General features: G+C 39.1%; 2 protein-coding genes across 10 annotated transcripts in view; one reads left to right on the top strand and one right to left on the bottom strand.

Annotated features, from left to right (window-relative positions):
• Positions 1–11354, bottom strand: part of HEATR5B (HEAT repeat containing 5B) — a 105105-nt gene extending 93751 nt beyond the window's left edge. For 2 of the 6 annotated variants that reach the window (XM_082745303.1, XM_082745306.1), the window contains exons 1-6: positions 11260–11339; positions 10564–10643; positions 10145–10292; positions 6908–7119; positions 4008–4116; positions 2145–2294 (exon numbers count right to left, since the gene is read on the bottom strand). In XM_082745303.1, coding sequence (XP_082601429.1) covers positions 2145–2294; positions 4008–4116; positions 6908–7119; positions 10145–10270 — 597 coding nt within the window. In that variant the 5' untranslated portion in view covers positions 10271–10292; positions 10564–10643; positions 11260–11339. Of the gene's footprint in view, positions 1–2144; positions 2295–4007; positions 4117–6907; positions 7120–10144; positions 10293–10563; positions 10644–11161 lie in introns of all 6 variants that reach the window. The other 4 variants (XM_082745302.1, XM_082745305.1, XM_082745307.1 and 1 more) reach the window with 4 other exon arrangements.
• A 1-nt stretch (position 11355) lies between these two features.
• On the top strand, positions 11356–23940 carry GPATCH11 (G-patch domain containing 11). 4 transcript variants are annotated; one of them, XM_082745315.1, is made up of 10 exons: positions 11371–11498; positions 11839–11958; positions 15109–15180; positions 15730–15956; positions 16754–16795; positions 17443–17563; positions 17732–17822; positions 18692–18808; positions 19915–19996; positions 21402–23940. In XM_082745315.1, exons 3-10 carry the CDS (start codon positions 15122–15124, stop codon positions 21455–21457), a joined length of 795 nt encoding a protein of 264 aa, XP_082601441.1. In that variant the 5' UTR covers positions 11371–11498; positions 11839–11958; positions 15109–15121; the 3' UTR covers positions 21458–23940. The 4 variants fall into 4 exon arrangements, with proteins under 4 accessions (XP_082601438.1, XP_082601441.1, XP_082601439.1 ...); XM_082745314.1 differs by having other exon boundaries at positions 11382–11561; XM_082745312.1 differs by lacking the exon at positions 11839–11958 and having other exon boundaries at positions 11356–11498.
• The last annotated feature ends 126 nt before the right edge of the window (positions 23941–24066 follow it).

Genomic DNA, 24066 nt, shown 5'->3' with positions numbered 1-24066 from the left:
GAACTGAATAGCTCCTCCTTAAGGATCTGGAGTAAGACAAGGATGTTTGCTCTCATGTTTTTAATTCAACATTGCATTGAAGGATTTAGCCACAGCAAAAGGTATCCATATTGGAAAAGAAGTAAAACTGTCTTTATTCTTAGACAACAAGATTGTTTATGTAGAATATCTGATAGAATCTATTAAAAGAGCTGACAGAACTTGTAAGCCATTTATCAACATCGGCATATACAACATCAATATACAAAAATCAATCGGATTTCTGTGTTAGCAATGAACAATTAGAAATTAAGATCTTAAAAATCAATGCCACTTAATATAGCACTGAAAAATATTAAATACTTAGGAATAAATCTGACAAAAGATGTCTAAGACCTATAAATCGAAACCACAAAATGTTGCTAAGAGAAAATAAAGAAGACCTGAATAAATGGCAAGATAGAACATGTTCAAAGATTAGAAGATTTAGTATTGTTAAGATATCAACTCTTCCCGGGGCGCCTGAGTGGCTCAGTGGTTTAAGCCTCTGCCTTCGGCTTGGGTCATGATCTCAGGGTTCTGGGATCAGAGACCCACATCGGGCTCTCTGCTCAGCAGGGAGCCTGCTTCCCCCTCTCTCTCTGCCTGCCTTCTGCCTACTTGTGATCTCTCTCTGTCTATTAAAAAAAAAATAAAAAAGATATCAACTCTTCCCAAATTGATCTACTGATTCTTGTAAAATACCAGCATGAATCAGAATCCCAGCATGCTAATTTTCTAGAAATTTCTAAGTTAATTCTAAAATTCATATGGAAATGCAAAGAGCCTAGAATATATTACTTTGAAAGGAACAAAGTTAGAAAGTTAACACTTCCTGGTTTCAAGACTTATTATGAAGGTACAGTAATTAAAACAGTGTTACGGACATCAAATGTTATGGACATGGCACATAACAGAGTCCAAATATAGACCCATACACATATGGACAACCAACTTTCAACAAAGGTGCAAAAGCAATTTATGTGAAGAAAAGACAGTGTTTCCAAAGTGGTACTAGAACAAGTGAATATACATGTGCAAAAAAAAAAAAAAAAAAACCCTTTAATTCATACCTTGTACCATATTTAAAAATTAACTCAAAATGGATCATATATCTCAGTATAAAACTATGAAACTTCCAGAAGGAAACATAAGAGAAACTTTCAGTTAGGGAAAATTTTCTTAGATACAATACAAGCAGCACAGTCTATATTAAAAAATTGGTAAATTGGACTTTGACAAAATTCAAAACTTCCCTTTTTTTCCTTAGAAAGGCACTATTTAGAGAATGAAAAGATAGGCCACAGTGGAGAAAAAGTATTTGCAAATCGTCTATCTGATAAAGAGATACATAAAAACTCTATATAGTACTATCAAAACTCAGTAATAAGAAAACGAACAACTCAATAAAATAACAGGCAAAAGATTTGAATAGATTTTTCATCTAAGAAGATATGGATGGCAATAAGCATGTGAAAATATGCTCATCATTGGTCATTAGGGAAATATAAACTAAACACACAATGAGATATGGGTACCTATCTATGAGAATGGCCAAAATGAGTAAGACAGACAATACCAAATGAGGATCTGGAGGAATTAGAAACCTCATACATTTCTGGTGGAAATGTAAAGTGATACAAGTACTTTGGAAAACAGTTTGGCAATTTTTTTAAAAAGTTAAACAATGAATCTATCGTACAATCCAGTTATTCCATTCCTAGGTATTTACCCAGGTAGAATAATACATACGTTCACACAAAAACTTGTATACAGATGTTCATAGCTTTTTTCCCAATAGCCTATGCTGGAAGCAATTCAAATGTCCTTAACAGGTGAAGGAACAAACAATGACATACTACTACTCAGCAAAGAAAAGAAATGAACTAGCAACACATATAACAATATAGATGAGTCTCAAGGTTAATATGCTGAGTAAAAGAAACCAGACCAAAGAAAGAGGGTCCATACCACATGATTCCATTTGTATATAATTGTACAAACTGAATATAATCCATAGGAACAAAAAGTATGCTATCGCGTTTTGAAACTTTAAAAGAAAAAAAAGTCATTGTTTAAGAGGAAGCCAGAAAAGGAATAGCTTTATAAATCAGACAAGTACTAACCTTGGCAACTGCACATCGAACAGCCATCGACCTGTCAGTCAAGAGGGACCTGGCATTCTTGTAAATATCACGATGAGAGGAAGCTGCTGCACCTCCCAGTCCATTCAGAACTTTCTGTAGGCTCATTAAGATTTCACTTCGCCCTTGAGACTAGACATGAACATAAATCAAAACTAAAAACTATGTTGTAAAACAAGTTCCATATTTAAAGAACATACCAAAACACAAAAGTTTTCTGGGCTTCATGGTTTTGTAGTCTTACCTTTACACTGTAAACAGTAAGTAATGAAAAACAAAATAAAGTAAAATAAAATAAAGTAGCCTAGAAAGTACCTGAAAGGTAAGAATAATTATTAACTTCAATTAAATAATATCTTGCTGAGAAATATGGTTACCACAAGAAAACATATTCTAATGTTCCCACAACATAAAGTACAACTTAATGAGAACATGGAAACAATTTCAAAAACTTCAATATCAATATCTCAAGGGTCCAAACTTTCAGAATGTGAATGGGTAAGCCAAAAGTAGTTAAGTAGTAATATAAACCATCTAAAAGAAGAACCATCCAACACATTTTAAAAACCTGTTACATAGATATAGTAAGCTTTCATCTTATAACTATTTCAAATTTGTTTTCATACTCTTACAGTACTTGGTTCATATTTCTTGGAGTACACTCATTCAAACACAGATCTCTTCCACTAGACTGAAAGCTTTTAAGAGGTCAGGGACCATGTCTTGCTCGTCTTTATATGCTTACTAGCTGACAATATGTCCTCAATCACTGTTTTATAATAAATGACTAGGCAAGTAGTACCCAGAAGAAATGCTGTCCAAGAAATTTTCAGCCTTCTGAGATGGAGGAATTGAACTGTGAGAATCCAGGGCTTGGTCTAGTTTTAGTAACACCAAGTTGATAAGGAACCTTCAAAAGAAACATCAAATTGACATGACAAAACACAACTATTTTTACTCAGTATTAGCTGCTGTGGATTGAAAGGTCCTCCAAGAAGATTCGTTCAGGTCTTAAGCCCCATTACCTGTGAATGTGACTTTATTTGGAAATAAGAAATTAAATAAAGAAAAGGTCATACTCGATTCAGGTGGGCCCTAATCCAATCACTGGTATCCTTACAAGATGAGAAGACTATGGAGGCAGACTACAGATGCACAGGAAAAACACCGTGTAACAATAGAGGCAGAAATTAGAAGTGCATCTAGAAATCAAGGAATACTAAGGAACACCAAGGATTGCCAGCAACCGCCAGCAGTGAAGAAAGCCAGGAAGGATTCTTCCCAGGAGTCTTCAGAAGCATGGCCCTACCAACACCCTGATTTGGGATTTTTGCTTCCAGAATTGTTAGAAAGCAAATTTCTGTTGTTTTAAGTCACTGTGGTCATTTATGGCCTAGGCAACTCTAGGAACCTAATACATTAGCTATGGCACAAAAATAAAACAGCAGTGCAAAAATATCCATAGGGCTAAATAAGAAACAATAGGTAAACCTATTTTTGCCAAGGAAAAGCATTCTTTCCCTTCTCACTGAAATATACGGTAATATACATTAAAGAAGGGACAGGTAAACTCTTTTACAAGTAATAATCTTGTTTTTATTAACATATAATGTATTATTTGCTTCAGGGGTACAGGTCTGTGAATCATCAGTCTCACACAATTCACAGCATTCAACACAGCACATACCCTCTCCAATGTCCATAACCCAGCCACTCTGTGCAAGTAATAATCTTAAATTACCTTCTTACTAAGCAGTATGAGTACCACAGTGACAGAAAAAAAATACTGACATCTAACTCCTGCCACAAGCAAAACATTTAAATAATATTTGTTATAAAACTTACCTCTGCACTTTTTAGAGATTTCAGAAGATTATTCACTGTCTCTGGAAAAGCACTTCCTAACATTCTCCCCATTTTTTCATAAAATGCTCCAACACAAGCCACTGCAGCCCTATAAGAAGTGATGTTTGCACCCGTCATTGTTCAGATTAATAATACAATTTCACAATACCTTTTTGATTTTCAAAAATCAATTTGTATTGGTGGAGGATGCTTTCAGCTACAAATCCTTAATTCTCAACTTTCAAAAATACCTTGTTTATCTATTCTTTATAATTCCAACAACTATGGTTAATCAAACTGTATTCTCATTAGAAATATAAGAGAATAAATATATATTCACATATTAAATCATACCTTTCCTTTGGAAAGAAACCCAAGTATTCCTTTCACAAAGACTTCCTAAATTATGTCAATCTACAATGATTCCTCCTCTTCTCTCATTACATATAAAGTTTAAAGTTAACCACTCATTTTGATAAAAATTAATCTAATTACTGTGTTCTAACTTGACTATTTAAATGTGTATATCTTGGGGGGCCTGGCTGGCTCAGTCCGTAGAGCAAGTGACTCTTGATCCCCTCAGGGTCATGAGTTCAAGCCCCAACATTGGGCATAGAGTCTACTTAAAAAATAAATATAAATAAATATAAGTAATGTTATATCTTATCCTACCAGTGGAAATGTAAAATCTGGAAACAGGAAATCTATCTTACACATTTTTTTATTGCACACAGTTCCTGCCTCTTAATATATAATTAATAGTAAAAATTACTCTTAAAATTTATTTTTATGGCTTTCATGGAACATTTGGCTACACAGAAGAAGAAATGTAACAAAAGCCCATCTCTTCAGGACAGAGGAAACCACTCCATCATCAGTTCTATGAATAGCAGAGAAGTGAGTAGCTGTGAGTTTAGTGTACAGGCAGGAGTACAGGACAGAAGTAAAGAGTGTCATCCTAGAAGTCTGGCAGATCTGCGACTAAGTCCTAGAACCTGCCACCTAATAATAGCTACGTATCCTGAGCAAGTTTACTGAGGCAGAGATATTAAATACATATACCTCACTATCACATATGTAATAAATAGGAGAATCAGGGAAACCTTCACCTGGTTGACCCTAAATCCTATGCTTCTTTCAGTATTCTCCAGGCTGCTAACAAAACTAAAAAGGACCAAGGTCACATGCCAGAATATTTAGAGAATTCCTAAACAAAACCCATGAATCCACTGGAAATACATATGAATAATAAGGAATATATAGTAAATTCTACTTAAGCAGAACGAGAAGGTAATGTGTGGATTTGCTAAGTGGTGGAGAACTAAACCATCAAAGTATTAACATAGCTTCAAATTCCAAAATAAACTGGAAAACACTAGGACTCTCTAACCTCTTCTAAAACTTCTGAGATCTACATCTATTCAAAACAACACAAAATCTAATCACAACATACCTGTACAGTTGAGAAAAGACCTAAAATTCAGTGTCCAGGGTCCGAATAATCTCCCCGTTTCCTCTCTAAGCTATTTCACTGGTCCAGGCCCCTTGCATGGCATTCTAGAGATGTGTCCTTGGCCATCCTCTAGTCCCCAAAAGGAACCTTCCTAGGTAACTTTATGTATACCAAAGGGTTCCTAATCTCTGCTCCACTTGCCAAAACTACATTCTCAATTCAGAGCTCTGAAATCTGGACCACAACTTCAAACTACCTACTACACACTGTCCCTTGGATGTTCCCTCCTCTACTGCAAATCAGTGCACCCAGAACTGAACTTCTCATGTTCCCCTCATGACTTGTTTCTTCCATTTTGCATCTTTCTGAAAAGAACTGTAAGTAAAGTATAAAGAACCTACTTTTGCTCCCAATGAGAAGTTTCCTTCACCTAGAAAACAGGTTGGCCAACTACAGCCTGTAGGCCGAATCTGGCCCATCATCCAGCCTGGCACCTGTTTTTGCAAATAAAGTTTAGCTGGAACACAGCTCTTTTATTTACACACAGTCTATGGCAGAGGTGAACAGTTGTCACAGAGATGGACAGTCCACAAAGCCAAAAAGTTACTACCTGGCACATTTTCATAAAGTCTGTCAATCCCTGGCCTTTCACATCCATCTTCCCATCTTAACCACTTACTTGACTAACCATCATGTGTTGTTCCCTGTTGTTGATCTTCGGCTGATACCTCTTTGGGAAGCCTCCTTGACACTGTTCTCCCCTTAGGCCACAGATGAGTTATTTTCCCCTTGACGATACTCCTCACTAGGAGTACTAGGCTTACCAGTAGTACAACAGCTGGTTTTCTTATTTGACCCTCTCATAGGATGCACCCTATAGCCATTAACCTGAAGGCTTGCTCTGGAAATGTCTATCCATGACCCAAGCCACAAGTATGAGCCAGGAGTTGGGAAGGCCTTAATCTAAGGTCAGTAAACTTGCAAGCAAAAGGTCTCTGCCTCAGCTACTCAATTCTGCCACTAGAGCATGATAGCAGCTACCACCTAAATGAATGGGCATGTCTGTATTCCAATTAAACTTTATTTACCAAATAAGCGGCAGCCTGAATTTGGCCTACTGGCTAGTTTGCTGAGTCCTGCCTCAATCCCATCATCTAGAAATGCTTTACTTTTCTTTCTATCCCAGCCAAGAATATTCTCTCCATCCAAATTTACTAAAAGACCTCTGTGCAAATTGCTGACATCATACCAATTCTCTGTCGTTTCTAAAAGTCCCAAGCGTGATGAAACAGCTTGAAAAAGAACCCCTTCCCCAGACCTACTTAGATCTTTCATTGTCAAGCAACACACCACAGGTTCCACTCACCTGGGCATCTTTATGGTCAGTGGTCCCTTATTAAGATAAGTTATTCTTAAAAAAAACCAAAACGTCACAGTAAGTACTTACAGTTTTGTTGGTAAGTAGGCTGCAGTGTCATCTTTATTTCTGATAATGTCATTACATTTATCAAGCGTTTGAAAAACCGTAAAAGTATCCCCAATGCTATAAAGAGCTGCAAGATTTTTAGCCAACAGTTTTCGTGTAGGTGGTCCAGGCGAACTACTTATTAATCCAGTTAATTGTTCAACAAGTTTTTTCTGTTTTTCCTTTACATCAGTCTGTTACAAAACATAAAGAATATTATCAGTTTTTTCTTATATATGCCTTTGTTACCTTTTAATAAAAATAAAAAAATACTGAACAGTTAAAATCTAGATTACATTAGGCATAAAACCATACATGAAAATTTTCAAGATAAGGAACACTTTGGCAAGAGATGAACCATTCTTGGGATGCCTGGGTTGCTCAATCTGTTAAGCGTCTGCCTTCGGCTCATATCATAATCCAAGGGTCCTGGGATCAAGTCCTGCATCGGGCTCCTTGCTCAGCAAGGAACCTGCTTCTCCCTCTGCCTGTGCCTGCCACTCTGCCTGCTTGTGCTGTCTCTCTCTCTGACAAATAAATAAATAAAATCTTAAAAAAAAAAATAAAGAAATGAACCATTCTTTCCTAGATTAAGTATTATCCTTCATTCCCCTCCAATGCCAAAAAGGTAGCTACCAATTAAAGTGACTACTCTAGATCCAAAAAGTTTCCATACCAACTTACTAAGAAACCAACAAAGGATGTACAATACCGGGCATGTGGACAACTGAAGTCTTAGAACCTAGCAATGCTGCCCTGTAAAAGCAAAGTCAGTAGTTCATAAATTATAGGTCATTGAAGGAAACTGAAAGAAACTTCAAGAGCCGTAGACAGCACAAAAAGAAAAATTCAGATACACCATAATCAATACTGAGAGTTCACTCATTCATTCAAGAAATGCCAGTTGTGCACTTATTAGATGCCATGCGCTATTTTCTAGGCACTGGGATGGAACAGCGAACACAACAGAGTCTCTGCTCTTGTGAACTTACAGTCTAGTGGGGAAAGACAGAGTTTACCAAAGATACAAATGAATAGTGTAAGGTCTGTTTTGTACAGATTAGTAAGAAAAGCCCTCCCTGAAAAGAACTGAAGGTGTGAGCTATGCATATACCTGCGAGAAAAACATTCCAGGCAAAGGGAACAAGGGCAAAGGTCCTGAGGTGGAAGCATGTTTAGTTGAGGACAGAAAGATGGTGAGTTTGGCTGGAGCATTGTCAGAGAGAGGAAGTAGTGGATCCAGATTAAGTTGAAGGGTAGAAGGGACCAAACTGTATAGCGAGCGCCTTACACACCACTGTAAGAATTTTCTATGTAATTCTAAGCAGGAACTTGAAGCACAAGAGGAATGCGATCAGAACGTTTTAACAGGCACATTCTCAATACTGAGCAAAGAATACTCTACAAGGTATATGGCTGGAATATGGTGAGCACTTAGGAAGTTCCCAGATGAGACATGAGGATGGGAACAATGGCAGTGATGACCAATAACTGAATTCTGGACATACTGGGTGGATAGAACCAATGGACTTGCTGATGTGCATGATGTGAAGTTTGAGAAGAAGAGAGAAGTCAAGAATGACTCTAAGGTTTATGACCTGAGCAACAAGAAGGAAGAAATGGTCGTTTCCTGAGAAGATGAGCACTAGGGAAGGGACAGGTTTAGGATGGGGAAATCAAGAATTTGGCTTTGAGTATCTTAATTTTGAGATGCTGTTTAAGAAAGAGGTAGTTGGGTATATGGGAGTTATTATTGTATAGATGGCAGTAAAAATCACGAGATTATGATATCATTGAAGGAATAAATACCTACAAATACTTTTGTATTTTTCAACAGCACAACAAAACAAAAAATAGAGTAAGTGTTTCAAGGTAGAGGATCAACTATATCAAACGCTGCTGATGGTCAACTAGGACAGAACACTGACCACTGGCTGGAAGAATCTGAGATCACTGATGACTAACCAAGATCATTTCAGTGAAATGTAGGCAACAAATTCTCACTTAGAAGGAGTTTAAGAGAAAATGGAAACTTTGAGCTAAGAACTGTAAATGAATCTATGCATTAAATTTGTCTCTCCAGAAATACTAATAAAACGATACTAAAGGGCAACCTGCCCCCACCCCCAAAAGAGCCCAAATCTACAAGAGCAAAGAAAATGGTAAAATAATCAACAGAAAATATAGAGGCCAGGTATCTCAAATAGGGAAAGCTGAGAAGAGACCCAACTTACATCATAGAATCCCATAAAGCTCATGTTTGTTTTGTTGTTGTTCAAAGCTCTAGGCACTTTTGGAGGAGAGACTGAAGTTGCGCCTAGAGCTAGAGGAAATGGTTGAGAGTCTAGATGCTGTCAGACTCTCTTGCATCTCTCCTCCACTCCAGACTTAGGGAGCTCAGCACAGCTGTGAGCTGGGAAAACTGCACTGAAGACAGGGGGATTAAATGGAAGTTTACATACTGGACGTTGAAGCTCCTAGCCATCCCGAATTCCTAGAATCTAGGCAGCTGCTGACACACTCTAGGACACTAGAGTAGAAATGTCCATTCCAGGGAATGAGTAGCTACGAGAAACCTATGATACCAATGTCAGGAGTTCCTCAAACAATAGGACTAGCTACAGTGAAGCACAGTTAATGAACTTCATCCTGCCCAGGGGACTTACTACTCACTCTTAACCCACTGAGCCACCCAGGCACCCCCTACTCACTCTTAAATTTGAACAGATGCCAAACATCATCAGGTATTTGAAGAAAGCATCTAATATTAAAGACAGAAAATAAAATGTACACACAAGGAAAAGCAACTAGGATAAAAGAGATTGTGTAGGCAGAAGAAAACAGAAAGGGGAAAAAAAACAATTATAATTCCTCAGAGAGATAAGTGAAGATACTGGGATTGCTAGGCAGCACTTTAGGACCACTTGAAGTTGGAGATAAATGAATATAAAATGACAGCAGTCATATCATATTTTTCTCCAGTCACAATCAGTTGTCCAGGCAGATACATGAAGTAGGCAAAAGTTAAAATGAGATTCAGGTCTTGCAACAAGACAGAAAAAGGACAGACAACAATTCCTATTCCAGTGCTACATTCTCAATTCCATAAGTGACCTCACAACCTTCCCAAAACATAATGTTTTTTTTATCACAAATCATGAACATATAATATGCTTCGTTATGTAAACCCGGCTGGAAAAGAAAAAAAAAATACCATACCTTGTTGGCAGCAACCAAGACTTTATCAAGAAATCGCAACCATTCAAAGATAAAAACTGGTCTCTTTGCCTCAGTGATTTGAGCCAAAGCTTCTTCATTTAGCAATAAACTGTGGGCTAGCTCCATTACTGAAGTTTAAAAGTCACACCTAAATAAATTAAAAAATACTTGTTAGGATTTTTTAATGTTAAAAGTCAAGTTTAATGAATGTAACCACTTAAAAAATGAAAAGTAGGGCTTTACTTTTCACTTCATTTGGGGGAAATTTACATAATTTCTTTGAGATTAAACCCAAAAACCCAATTCTAAAGGACCAGCGTAAAACGAAAACAAACATAAATGAAAGTCATGCGTGGTGAGGAAGAATGAACAAAGGAATAAACGGAAAGTTAAAATAAATTTTGTAAATAGCAAGGCACCTGGCTGGCTGAGTCAGTAGAGCCTGCGACTCTTGAACTTGGAATTGTGGGTTCGAGTCCCTCGTTCGGCATAGAGATTACTTAAAATATAAAATATATAAATACATATGGCAAATAAGGCATTATCCCAGAAGAAAAATGCATAGCAAAATGCATGTCATTAACTTATTCCATAAATGGTAAAACTTCGGCAAGATCAAACACCAGCTGGGCCTGACAATCCATCCTCCTCTTTTCCAGCCCACTGCTCGGTGCACAGCACCGTTACCCTCCCCTGGCCCAGGAGGACGTCAAAACTCCCAGCATAAAGATGTCAAACTGGAGGTCTCCAAAAGCCTTCCTACGGGGATGGGGTGACGGAGCCACATCCCCGTGGCAACCCCGGGCGCTGCGCGAAATGCAGCCCGCAGAGGCTGTGCGCGCTGCAGGTCCGGGTTAACCCGGCTACTCGGAGGACCCCCGTAGCTCAGTCCCGGGCCTAGGGGAAATGCAAGAGCCCGCCGCGGGCCTCAACAGGGCCATTCGGGCTGTCAACCGTAGGTGACGGTGGCCCGGAACCGAGCCTGGAGACTGAGAAAGGAAAATGTTCATTACAAACTCGATTTTCCTCTCCAGCCCTCTGAAAACGTAACGGGGGGCAGGGGGTTGTGTGCATGTCACCGTGCATGCTTTGGCGGCAGACGGGGGTGGCCTCACCTCCTACTCTGGCAGGGGCTGAACAGCTGAGTTCCGGGGCGAGAAGCATCTGCCAAACGACCCGGATGCCCCGCCTCCCGCGCTCCGGCCGGCAGGAAACGAATGTAGAACGCATGCGCGGAAGCCTGGTCTTGCGCAAGCGTACTAATCACATCCTCCTAGTCCTGCCTGCCACAGGTTTCCAATTGATGGCTCGCTTGGAAACTCAGGTGGGACCTGAGGTTCAGACGTCGCACGGGGTAGGTGGGCGCATGCGCAGCGCGCGCTCGCTGGAGCTGGCCGGGCGAGAGTAGAGCTGCCAGGTACGGGGGTGGGGACGCTGGGGACCCCAGAGGGAATAGTAAAAAGTGGTGGGCTTTGCGCTTTTTCTGACGACGCCGTCACACCATCACTGACTACCCGCTCGGGAGTCGTTGCGTCTGCGGGATGCTTGCAGCTGGGATGGACGCGAGAAGGGAGGAATCAGGGGTCCCTGGGGTGGGGATGGGGAGGACTGAGGCTTTTCTGGTTAGGTCTCTACTATACGTCCAGCTGCGTAGCCCTTCTCTCCCCTTGGATGTGTAATGGGTTTCTCCGTAGGTCTGAAGCAGCCTTCTTGTTGCCGCCTCCCTGCCCGCTCTCTGCCGAACAAAACAAGACAAACCTTACCCGAACCAGACCTACTACGGTCTAACAAACTGGCTAACTCCATTCTTCCAGGTATTCAGACGAAAAGCCTTGGCGTAATCGGTGACCTCGCTCTTTGACACACTGCTTCCCATCTATTAGCTTTACCTTTAAAGTATACCCAGAATCCGACCGCTCCAAACCACTTCCGCTGCTGTTACTGTGTCATCAGTGCCTGGATTATCGCTTTACGAAGTTTGTCCTTATGCTTGATGCGAATGGATGATGCTAAAGCATATTGTACCCACAAAGGGAAAGTTAAAAAAAAAAAAAAAAAAAAAAACTGGAACCTCCATTCAGATCTGCCTAACAGTTAAGAGCTAAATGGGTCCCTTAAAAATAATCTGACCTGGTTTGCAGTAAGCAAGAGCACTGAGACCTGGATTTTTTTGTGTTTAGCCATACTGAGCCTTAGTTTCTCCAACTAATAAGCTGGACTAACTATTCCTACCTTATATAGTTGTTAATGGTTAAATGGAATAAAAATGTTTGAGATACCGGGTAGGCGCTAAACCATTATGTGTAAAAGTACTATTATTAAAAATGAAAATTTTGTTGAAGTTTAGAGACAGTGGGTGAATTACCACAAATGCTATGTATAATCATATATTTTTACCTTATTAAAATAAAAATAAAAAATGATAATGTTTAAGGATGCACACATGGCTGATGAAACTAGAAGTAAGAAAATTATACAATTGTTAGGGGACAAAGAGGACTCCTAGGTAGCTGACAAGGGTCGTGATATGGGTGATGGATTATATTATCTATTACGGTATAATAATTTATCCCAAAATATAGCAGCTTGAAATAACTATAATCACTTATTCTCTCACAGCTTTATGAGTCAGGAATTTGTTAGTCGTTTAACTTAAGTCAGACTTTCTTAAGAAGATGTAGTGAAGATGGTAGCCCAGGCTGAATCATTTGAAGGTTTGACTGGCACTTGAGGCTCTGTTTCTAAGATGTCTCAATCATGTCTAAAATGTCTCAAACATGTCCCAACTTTGTAATGGTTGTGAACAGTGGACCTCAGGTCTTCCTATGTGGACCTTTCCATAGAGTTGCTGAAGTGTCCTCACTACATGACAGCTGACTTTCTTTAAAATGAGTAATCTAACCAGAGTTAGAGTGATCTAAGAGCTGTAGTGTCTTTTATGACCAAGAAGTCACTCTCCATCATTTCCACAATACCCTATCGGTCACAGGTCAATCCTGGTCACTGTGGAAGGGGACTGTGCAAGGATGTGGAAAACCAAAAGGCAGGAATCATTGGGGGCCATCTTGGAGGCCACTGCTTGGTTACAAGAGTGTTTGTTTCATAAAAGTACATTATCTGTACATCTGTTTTAAGACATGATAACCTAGGGAGAAAAGTGTTCTATTATTACAAAATCACAAAGACTCTTGTTCTTACCATAGCTAGACATTTAGAATTTATGGTGTTTGGGCCACAGTGGTAGGGAACTTGTCTTTGGGGTTTACAGCCCAGTTAGGAAGAATACATTAAGAAATTATAAAAACAAACAAAAACAGTACAGTAATAGTTTTCCTATCCAGTGTAATTGTCCAGACTCTCAGTTGCAGTTGACAGAATCCCTATTCCAAGTTTAAGTCGTGAGGAAATTTATCAGTCCGTCTAGCTTGGAAGAATGTTAGATCACAACATCAAAGAAAGTGCTATAAAAATCAGGGTCTTAGGAACTAGACTAAGAGACTCACTGCTTTTAGGACTACTTTTGTCCATTTTTTCTAATCTGGTTTCATTCTGCAGAATAGAATCTCTTCATATGGCCAGGAAGGTGGCCATCTGAAGCCCAGCTTCACATACTTCCAGTATGTGAAGATACCAGTATGTGAAGGTATCTCTCCCCACCCCCCCCGCCAAATCTGTATATTCTTATCATGTAAGGAAATAGACGCTTATCTTCCCTGGTTAGTTCATCACCTCCTCTGTTGCGGGGACATAGTATACCAGAATTGGGAGTCCCTGGTACGAGTACTGAGATTGCCACCCTCCACTAGAACCACATGGAGAGCAGAGGGCTGGGTTCCCAAAGGAAAGGATACAGGTAAAAACAGCATGTATGCACTGTAGCCAATGACTCCCTTTGTAACTAGCCACTGGACCAGCCGCATTGATATCACCTGGGAGCTTATTGGAAATACAAAACTTCAGGCTCTAGCTCACAATCAGACTCTGGATTTTAAGAAGCTCCTGAGGCAGTTCCTGTATGTAATAAAATTTAAGATGCACCTTTCTTGATAATTATGTTATCCCTGTAAGGGAAAATAGTTACATGATTTTAACTGTTTTGGATGGAAACTCTCCTCAAAAAATGTTTCCATATACGTGAGACGTTAACTGTATCGAGTTCCAAAGGAGCAGCTTGGACGTGGAGTGCTGTAGAGCAATGCCTGAAATGGTCAGCACAGACTGAAGGAGGGTCGCCAAGGCCCAGAAGGAAGGAAATGTCTGTAGTATGTTCAGAGGCCAATGAGAAGCCCCTATGACTTGACCATTGAATCCTAAGGGAGCGTCAGGGGTCAGACAATGAAGGATCCCTTCTGCTGCTGTGTTTAAGTGACTGGTCTTCCAGTGCCTACAGAGTAAAGCTTATTGAAGGATTTGAAACAGGTTAAATGACCTGACTTATTTAAAAAAAAAAACAGGGGCCACCTGGCTGGCTTAGTGGGAAGAGCATAGGACTCTTGATCTGGGAGTTGTGAGTTTGAGCCCCACGTTGGGTGTACGGATTACTAAAATAAAATGAGCTTTGAAAAAATAGCTGTCTTTAAAACAAACAAACAAACCACTCTGGAGAGCATGTAGGAAACAGATTGGGAGAGGAGAGGCCAAATGCAATGAGAAGAGTTAGGAAGTAGTTGTAATAGTTTAGGTGAGAAAGAAATGCCTTAAATATAGGAAAAATGAGGGGTACTGTAGAGGAAGTCTTGGCAGAGGTTTGTAAGAGGTCAGGAATGGGCATACTGTAGTGACATTCATTTGGAAATAATAGGGGATGAAAGAAGCTTGGGGTAGAAGAGAATGAGTTATTGGGGAGCTTCACACAGAAAGCTGCTGGGAGGCACTTGAATGTGTGGGAGAGCTACCGAGAAAGGTCTATTTCCATCATAAACTAAAATAATAGGTATTGTTACTTTATCCTATTTGATGTGTAGATACTTTTGCCATATGAAGTTGAACATGGCAGAAGAAGAGGACTACATGTCTGATTCCTTCGTTAATGTCCAGTAAGTAAAGATGTATACCTCATGTAATAGTATGTAGGAGATTCCTAAGTAATAGCATTGATTTTAAATGCAAGTTGGAAGATTAGTTCTATTGCTTTATGGGAACATCTCCTACATTTTCATACAAATATACTAGGAGCCTTTATTTCCCTTTTAATGCTAAACATTGACTTCTGCCCTTGGTTCTTGTTACTCTTCTCTTTCAAGGAAATTTCTCTTCTGCTTTATTTTATCTTATTGTCTCTTCTAATTAGTATTCAGCTTTGCTCTTTATTATGTCCAACCTCCTAGAAAAATTAGTGTAAAATTACTATTTCAACTCTCTACTTCCTTTAGTTTCCTACAATCTGGCACCAGCCTTCATTATTTTTATTAAGACCGCCATTCTAGAGGTCACTGATTATGTTTTAATACCAATAATAACCAATAATAACAAAGGTGATCATAGAAGTGCTACTGAACTTTTAAGCAGTGTGAAATGAGTGAGTAGCAAAGTTGTGAGAAAACTTCATGTACTCATCCAAAATCCCCTTTTCCCTTATTCTTCAGACAAGACATCAGACCAGGATTGCCAATGCTGAGGCAGATCCGAGAAGCCCGTCGAAAAGAAGAAAAGCAGCAGGAAGCTAATTTGAAAAATAGGCAGAAGAGTTTAAAAGAAGAAGAACAAGAAAGACGTGATATTGGGCTGAAGAATGCATTAGGCTGTGAAAACAAAGGGTTTGCTCTGCTCCAAAAGATGGGATATAAAAGCGGTCAGGCCCTTGGCAAGAGTGGTAAGTTCCGTCTAGACGGAAGCAGGTGTTCCTAACCACCAAATGCTGATCTACTGATGAGTACCAGAGACGACTCTTTATCCAGCTGCACCGAACTTTAAACAACTTAGCTAGTCTCTTAGGTGCTCACAAGCATATGGACAACTTTCATCTTCCTTCACCACTTCAGACAACGTTTGCCATCCAGAGCTACTTATTAGCCCAGCTTTGCCTTGAAGATGCTAACATCTGGGATGGGCAAGACTTAGAATGAAGGCAGCAGCTAAGAATGGTGACAAGAGAAGGGTTGAGGAGTGCAAGGGCCAAAGGACAGTGGAGTGACATTGAGGAGGATGGCAGGACTCTCCCCGCTTGCTCGGTACCTGTGGCCGCTGCCTCAATGAGCACCTGCTGGGACAAGCTCAGTTCCTGCTTCCCTTCTAGAAAGTGAGACTGTTTAGTAAGATGGAGAGGTCAGATGTTTGTAGTAAACTGTCTTTCTCATCTTCTCTTCTTTATTATAATGGCTTTGATCCTCACCCAGCAAGGCTTTGGTTTCTCTGGAGGCTGCCGCCCTCTTGGACATAGAGTATCAGTGTTTTCACTTCTGGAAACCCTACCTTCTCAGGGCAGAGGGGGCTGTGGGTCATCCTTACTAAGGAGCAGGTATTTGAAGGCAAGGGAGGTAGTTGATGATAGGGTATATTCAGTAAGCCGGAGGGGTATGTATAGAACATCGTAATATCGCATACCAGGTTCGCCTATAGTTTGCGGAAGAATTTCTAAAGTAGTTTGTGTGTTTTGTTCTCTTTTCTTAGGGGATGGTATTGTTGAGCCAATTCCTCTCAACGTCAAAACAGGTATATAATTATTTTTGAGCATATTTACCAGTAATAATAACTTACACTTAGATCTAGCACATGTATTTGCTTACTAAATACTTTTTTATGGTAGCACTGTTACAGTTCTTGTCAAAGGAAGCCCTCTGTAAGATGTTTCTTAAACTTCTAAGTCTTTTAAACTAAAAAATAAAAGTTTGAGTGTAAAATAAAATTTAAATCATAAAAATATGGGAAAAAATTGTAGTGACCATTAAAAATGCAAAGCTACTTTTCTCCATTGAAATCCGTCAAAATTTTCTAAGACAGATTTATCCATTTAGTGTTTTTCTTAATACTTTGGATGAATTAAAGAGAAAAATAAATATTTTATTTGTTCGTTATATTTATATGAAAGTATAACAGTTGATCCTGTTTTCCCAATTTAAAAAATTTTATATAGCGTGACTATCTTAGGAGATCAGACTAATGATCTTTGTATAAATCAAATTGTGAGTTTGGGTTTAGGGGAAAAAAAAATCTCTGGTATTTTCTCCTATCGTTCATGTTCATTGATTTTAAGTGATTGTCCTCCAATTGGAATTGTGTGTCATTTACAAATATGTTAGTTGCCATGCTTTCAAGTGTGAAGCTAGCAGGCTCCTCAGCAGAGTTTGCTTTTTAAACAGGGAAAAGTGGTCTTGGTCACGAGGCATTGCTGAAGCGGAAAGCAGAGGAAAAACTAGAAAGCTACAGGAGAAAGATTCGCATGCAAAACCAAGCTGAAGAAACAGCTGCAGAGCAGTTTCGGTAACACCTTGTACTTGTGCTGGGTTGGGTTTCATCTTGTCTTTACTGGGGTATGTTCCCTGGAAGCTGGGCACATAGACTAGGCAAAGAGAGTACAGACTCTTCGTGGACTGTTTTCTTCTTTCAGTGAGACTGTGATTGTTTGATTGGACTTGATTTATTTTTTAGACTGCGATTTAAACATAAGCACGATGAAGTGAAGCTGGAAGGAGACCTGAGGAGAAGCCAGCGAGCCTGCCGCCAGTTGGATACTCAGAAGGCAAGCCTTTCAGCTGTGCTCCAACTGGAACACTTTTTTTGCACCCAGTGTAATTTGCCCTCTAATTAGACCCAAAAAAGAAAGAAAAGAACTTCCCAAACCCACTGTATCTAGCCTGCTACCCCATAAAGCTTTCATTTAATGGGCACTTCTGATCTTTGATGACTAATACTCAGATGACTTGTCCGCTGCAGGAACCGGGGTGGTCTGAATTACCCGGTAAGCCTCAGATAGCGTTTTTATATTTAATTGTTCTCTACTTATTTGAGTATCGATAACTCAGAGCTGATGCGTGTGGAAATCCTGTTCACCAGAATATTTGATTAATCAGAATAGCCTATTTTTAGTCCATATTCAGTACCTCATGCATCCCTAACTAGTAAAATCTATGGTAGATTACTATTTTAGATGTCAGTGGTTTTTACAATTCTGTTTTTTCTTTTATTTTTATTTTGCTTTGCGCTTATTTTTTATTTTGATGTTTTCATCAAAATAAAATGATTTTACTTCATTTGAAGTCTCAAAAATGTTTGTCAAATTTCCCTCATATGTAAATAGATCTCTGGAAGCCATCTTTCGCTTTTCTGTATTCTCATAGCATTTTATTTTGTGTCTGTGTCATGACACTTAAGATTTCTAGCTTATATGTATTAATTTATACCCATTAGACTACGTATACCCAAGGCTTCTTGTCCCCACTAGACCGGCAGCAACTTGGGGACAATATTCCAACTGGGTCTTTATTCCCATGGTTCATGCAGCACAATGCTGGACTCTCGAGGCAATTCAGAAAATGTTGAATTGAAAGAATACGAATTCATGTTGACAGCATATTTGTGTTTAACTGGGAATAATTTTCTCCTTTTCAGAACATTCAGGTTCCGAGGGAAGCATGGTACTGGTTGGGGCTTGAAGAGGAGACTGAGGAAGAGGAAGAGGAAGAAAAAGAGCCAGAGGAAGATGAATATAAGAGTGAAGACTTAAGTGTATGTTTTGCCACCAGTTGTTTGATCAGGGGGTTTCAGCCTTGGCACCATTTTTTTTTTAAGATTTTATTTATTTATTTGATAGAGATCAGAAGTAGACAGAGAGGCAGATAGAGAGAGAAAGGGGGAAGCAGGCTCCCTGCTGAGCAGAGAGGCTCATGTGGTGCTCGATCGCAGGACCCTGGGATCATGACCTGAGCCGAAGGCAGAGGCTTTAACCCACTGAGCCCCGTCAGCCTTGGCGCCATTAAGGCTTTCAGCCCAGTGATTGTTTGGGGGCAGGGGATGCTGTTCTGTGCCTCGTAGCATCAGGCCTGGCCTCCACGCAGCAGATGCCAGTTGTATCTCTCTGTGACAACCAAAAATGTCTCCAGACGCTGCAAAATATCTCCGTGGGGAAAAATCAGCCCTTGTTGAGAACCATGACATTATAAGTTTACCAAAACTTTATTTAATTTCTTCCTTTAGCTTCAGTTTACACTCTCATCTGAGCTCTAGTTTGGATGATGGATAAACTGCAAATGTAAATTATTTTAATTTCTACCTTATTGCCTGTTAAATTTCTGGAAGTGATTCTGTAGGAGTACCTCTCTCCTCTACCCACAAAGCAAAAAAAAAAAAAAAAAAAAGTTCAAAGGAAGTAGAGATTATTCGAGAAAGAAATCCTATTTCTGTGGTTATTTATATATGAGCATTTTGTAGGAAACATTCCCAATTTGAAAAACCAGTGTTCCACTTAGCTGGGAGAACATTGGTAAGAACTTGAAGGACAAAGGGAGACAGTGTTCACTCTCATCCCACTGGGGAGGAAGATTCTTTGAAAGTAGAAGGGGTCTTTAAAGGAGGCTGATTAAAACAGAGCCAGCCCAAGCCTCATTTTCTAAATGTTAACAAGTGGTCTCTTTGTGTCTGGCAGACTTGTGAAAATATCAGGGTGGCTGATGAACTGGGATATGTTCTAATATACTCTGCCCTTTACACTTCTACCTGGTAAAGAGAGTAGCAGAAGATTTATGGCCTTGGGCTAATTTGGCAGGATCCAAAAGACGAGAAAACCAAGATTCTGTTCAGTTTGAACTATTAATGTGCCTGTGTCCTATGTCTAGGTACTGGAAAAATTACAGATATTGACTGGTTATTTAAGAGAAGAACATCTGTATTGTATTTGGTGTGGAACAGCCTATGAAGGTAAGATACTTGGCACTTTTTCAAAATATTGAACACAAATGTTCTTTAATTTTTTTTTTGAACTTTAATTGTGTGTGTGTGTGTGTGTGAAAAAGTCACATTCCCCAAAGACAATGGAAATTCTTTTTTAAAGATTTTATTTATTTGAGAGAGGGCGTGCAAGAGAGCACAAGCAGAGAGAGAAGCGGGCTCCCTAGAGCCCTACATGGACCTGGGATCATGACCTGAGCTGAAGGCAGACACTTAACCGCCTGAGCCACTCAGGCATCCCATTAACAGGCCTTATTAAAGATGCTTTTAACTTTTCAGAAACTAAATGTGCAGAAGGGAATTTTTTCAGTCTTCTATTTCAAAAGGAAGAACTTTTGAGTCTTGGGGATGATTTGTTTTCATGCTTTATTTATAAAGAGTCTTTCTTGAGCTATAGTACTTGAAAGATATTTAAAAATTTTTTAAGATTTTTATTCATTTATTTGAGAGAGAAAGAAAGAGAACAAGCAGGGGGAGCAGCAGAGGGAGAGGGAGAAGCAGGCTCACCTCTGAGCAGGGAGCCTGATGCAGGACTCGATTCCAGGACCCTGGAATCATGACCTGAGCTGAAGGCAGATGCTTAACTGACTGAGCCACCCAGGCCATCCCTATTTAAAAATTTAAAACTAGCTTTTTGGGGGCCTGGTTGGCTCAGTTGGTTAAGCGACTGCCTTCTGCTCAGTTCATGATCCTGGAATCCCCGGGATCAGCTCCCTGCTCGGCAGGAGTCTGCTTCTCCCTCTGACCCTCCCTCTTTTTTTTTTTTTTTAAAGATTTTATTTATTTATTTGAGAGAGAGACAGTGAGAGAGAGCATGAGTGAGGAGAAGGTCAGAGAGCGAAGCAGACTCCCCATGGAGCTGGGAGCCCGATGTGGGACTTGATCCCGGGACTCCGGGATCATGACCTGAGCCGAAGGCAGTCGTCCAACCAACTGAGCCACCCAGGCGTCCCTGACCCTCCCTCTTTTCATGCTCTCTCTTAATCTCTCTCTCTCTCTCTCAAATAAATAAATAAATTTAAAACTAGCTTTTGTGTAGTTATTGTCCCTGAACTGTAAAAATCAGAATTTTGAAATCCACTCCATTTTTTAAAATTTTATTCTATTTTAAGGAAAGAAAGGGGTTTAAATCTGGCCAGATGTCTTATAGAGCCACATACATTCCCTTTTAAAACATTCACCCAAGTTGCCTTTGTTAACTTGAATTTAAGGACTTTTTGACAGTTAAGACTGGTTAGTTCTTATTGTATCTTTCCCTGGTTTAGCTGAGTAAGTAGCAAACACAACTACAAAACGTGTTATGTTAACATAATTTTCAGCAATAGTTTACCATATAAGTCATATTAATCTTTTATTTTCTCCACATAAATCACAGATAAAGAAGACCTCTCTTCAAATTGCCCAGGACCAACTTCTGCAGATCACGACTAAGAATATTCTCAATAAAGTAAAAACTTGGAAAATGTCGCTATTACCTAAAAATAGACAATTGAGCAGTTAGAATTCCCAAATTATGCCAGTAAAGAAAAGGGGCCTTTTATATGTTGTGTTCTTTTTGTAACTTGGGAAGTATTTTGTATTTTATAGTTGTTCATCGACTTAAAAAAAAAATAACAATGCTATTTTAGAACACAAGTGTTATAGACACATGTAGTTACAATTCATGACTCGATTGTGATACTTCTGGGGCTTAAGAATACCTCTCTTATTCCCCTCTTCACTTTGGAACAAATTGAGAAATAAGACATGGGAGTCAGAGTCAAAGTGTCAGCTTCATTATCAGTGAAGCTGGAGTAGAGGGCAAGGTTGGCTTGTTCTATCAGGCTCCCTAAAATATCTCTGCCTGGACACAACTGCAGATCTCTGCCTTGCCAGCGATAGAGCCCACCTTTGCATTCGGAAACCCATTCAGCTTTCAAGAGAATGGTTTCAGGAGAGAGAACACACCAGGGGCTGGGCCACACGTGTTGGCTTCCTGCCTCCCAGATCGCTCATCAGATGAGACACCTGTCTGTTGAGAGGAATGAATGAGGATTCATGGAGCTTGCTCCCACACTTCTGTCTCCCAAGGAGCAAGAAAAAGTTCCATCCCTCCATGCAAACATGAGAAGGAGGGAAGGATATTTCCCTCGGTAAGACTGCTATCAGAAGCAACATTCCATTAATGCTACTTCGATCTAGCCAATTTTAGAAACAAAATAATTATGATACTTCTGGCAAAATCATGACTTTTCATGAAAATGTGAATATCCTTTGTAAGTGAGCGACTGCAGGTTTTGGCCAACGAAACTTAAAAACTGGGCATAACCTTAACTATCTGTTGATCCAGCTACTTACTGTTTGGGAGCCCTTGGACAACATTCCCAGCAGGTGTTAATCCAACCTCTGCCTTTATTTTTCCAGACACAGAGGGCTGACTGCCTTAAAATGGGTCATTCCATTGCTGGGTAGCTCTATATGATTTTTTAAAGTTATTCTAAAATCTGCTTCCCTGTAATTTAATCAAATACAACTAAGGACATACTACGTGGCACACCTCTAAAGATCTTCAACCAAAATATGACATCAAAAATCACAGAACTTTTTTTAAAGTTCACAAACTCAGGTGCTTCCCAAGTGATTTTGATTCAGCTGTTCTAGGAGAATTTCTGGATATTTGTATTTATTTTGAAGTGTTAAGAATGAGTCTGATAAGCACCTGTGGATAAGAACTAGTGCTGCAGACTAAATGTAGAGCACTATTATCTTCTGGGGTACAATTTTACAGCTCACCTTTCAGTACCATTGAGCAAGAGATCATGCTCCTTCCTCTTATAAAAAACCACACACTCAAAAACACAGCAAAAACCAACCTGTATTTGTGTTAAGATAATCAGTAATACAACTTGTATCAGCCTCTGACCTAATATGACCTAATTCATTTGTTCTCAAGTTTAGCTTGGGGAGTTTAAAAAGGAAATACAGTGTGGTACCTCCAGAGATTCTGATGTAATTGGTCAGTGTGGCCTGAGCATTACTATGCTTCATTCTACGATGCAGCAGAGCTTGCAAATCACTAGTTAGCCCTAGGCCTCCATTCTTCAGAAAATGAGTCATTATTTTTATGAAAAAAAAAATATATATATATATACATACATACATATATGTATATAATACTAGCGTTTACACACTTGGATAATACTATTTAATATTTACTTTTTCACTTCAAAAACAATAAAATTGAATTAATAGCCACAACAAAGGAGTTCATCTTTCCTTGGAATTACAGTCAGATACTTTCCTGTCATTTCAGCCAATATCCTGACATTCATGCGGACATTCTCAAAGCCACATGGACTGCTTTAGACAGAACAGAGTTAGGCACCAGCTTCTTTTTTTGTTACTGACTCTGGAGAAAATCTCCCACCTGCCTAGTGACCAAGAATATTTTTAATATGTTCATGCATAATTAGGCTGAAAATGTGCAAATAACCTTGATGGAATCTGTGACTCCACCAGAGTTGTGGTCTGCATTTCCAGGTCAAAGGCTAGAAACAGGCCTATCTTGGAGAGTAGGAAATACCCCTCCATTCTTTAACATTGGCAAAGAAAAATACAGGCTTTCAACATAGTAAAAATTTATTCTTATTAATATGTCTTTGTTGACTTGTAAAAACAATAATGAAAACCAACAGAAGCACATCATTAAAAAGAATTTTTTAATTTCCTTTAGTGAATTTGAATTTGCTTCAGTGAAATTTATGTGAAATTTGGAACTTAAATTTTAACACATCATGATGTCATTTACTTTTGTTTGTATTGTGCTAAGTTTGTTTTCAAAGTTCTATAATTTCTAAAGTGTTTTGTTTTCTTAATATAAATCCAAAATACCAGAGCTTCTATAATTCAAAATAAACAGACTTTAACATACGAAATTGGTTTGCCTTAGACACTTTTATTTTAAGTGTTATTTGCCATTTAATTGTTGAAATTTGAAAGTGAACATTATTTAGTTTTAGACACATTATTTAATTATAGACACATTTAATAAAGTGAGGTCT

The sequence above is a fragment of the Mustela nivalis genome (genome assembly GCF_964662115.1).
Source record: "Mustela nivalis genome assembly, chromosome: 8".
NCBI classification, from domain to species: Eukaryota; Metazoa; Chordata; class Mammalia; order Carnivora; family Mustelidae; genus Mustela; species Mustela nivalis.
This window is presented reverse-complemented; position numbering and strand designations above follow the sequence as displayed.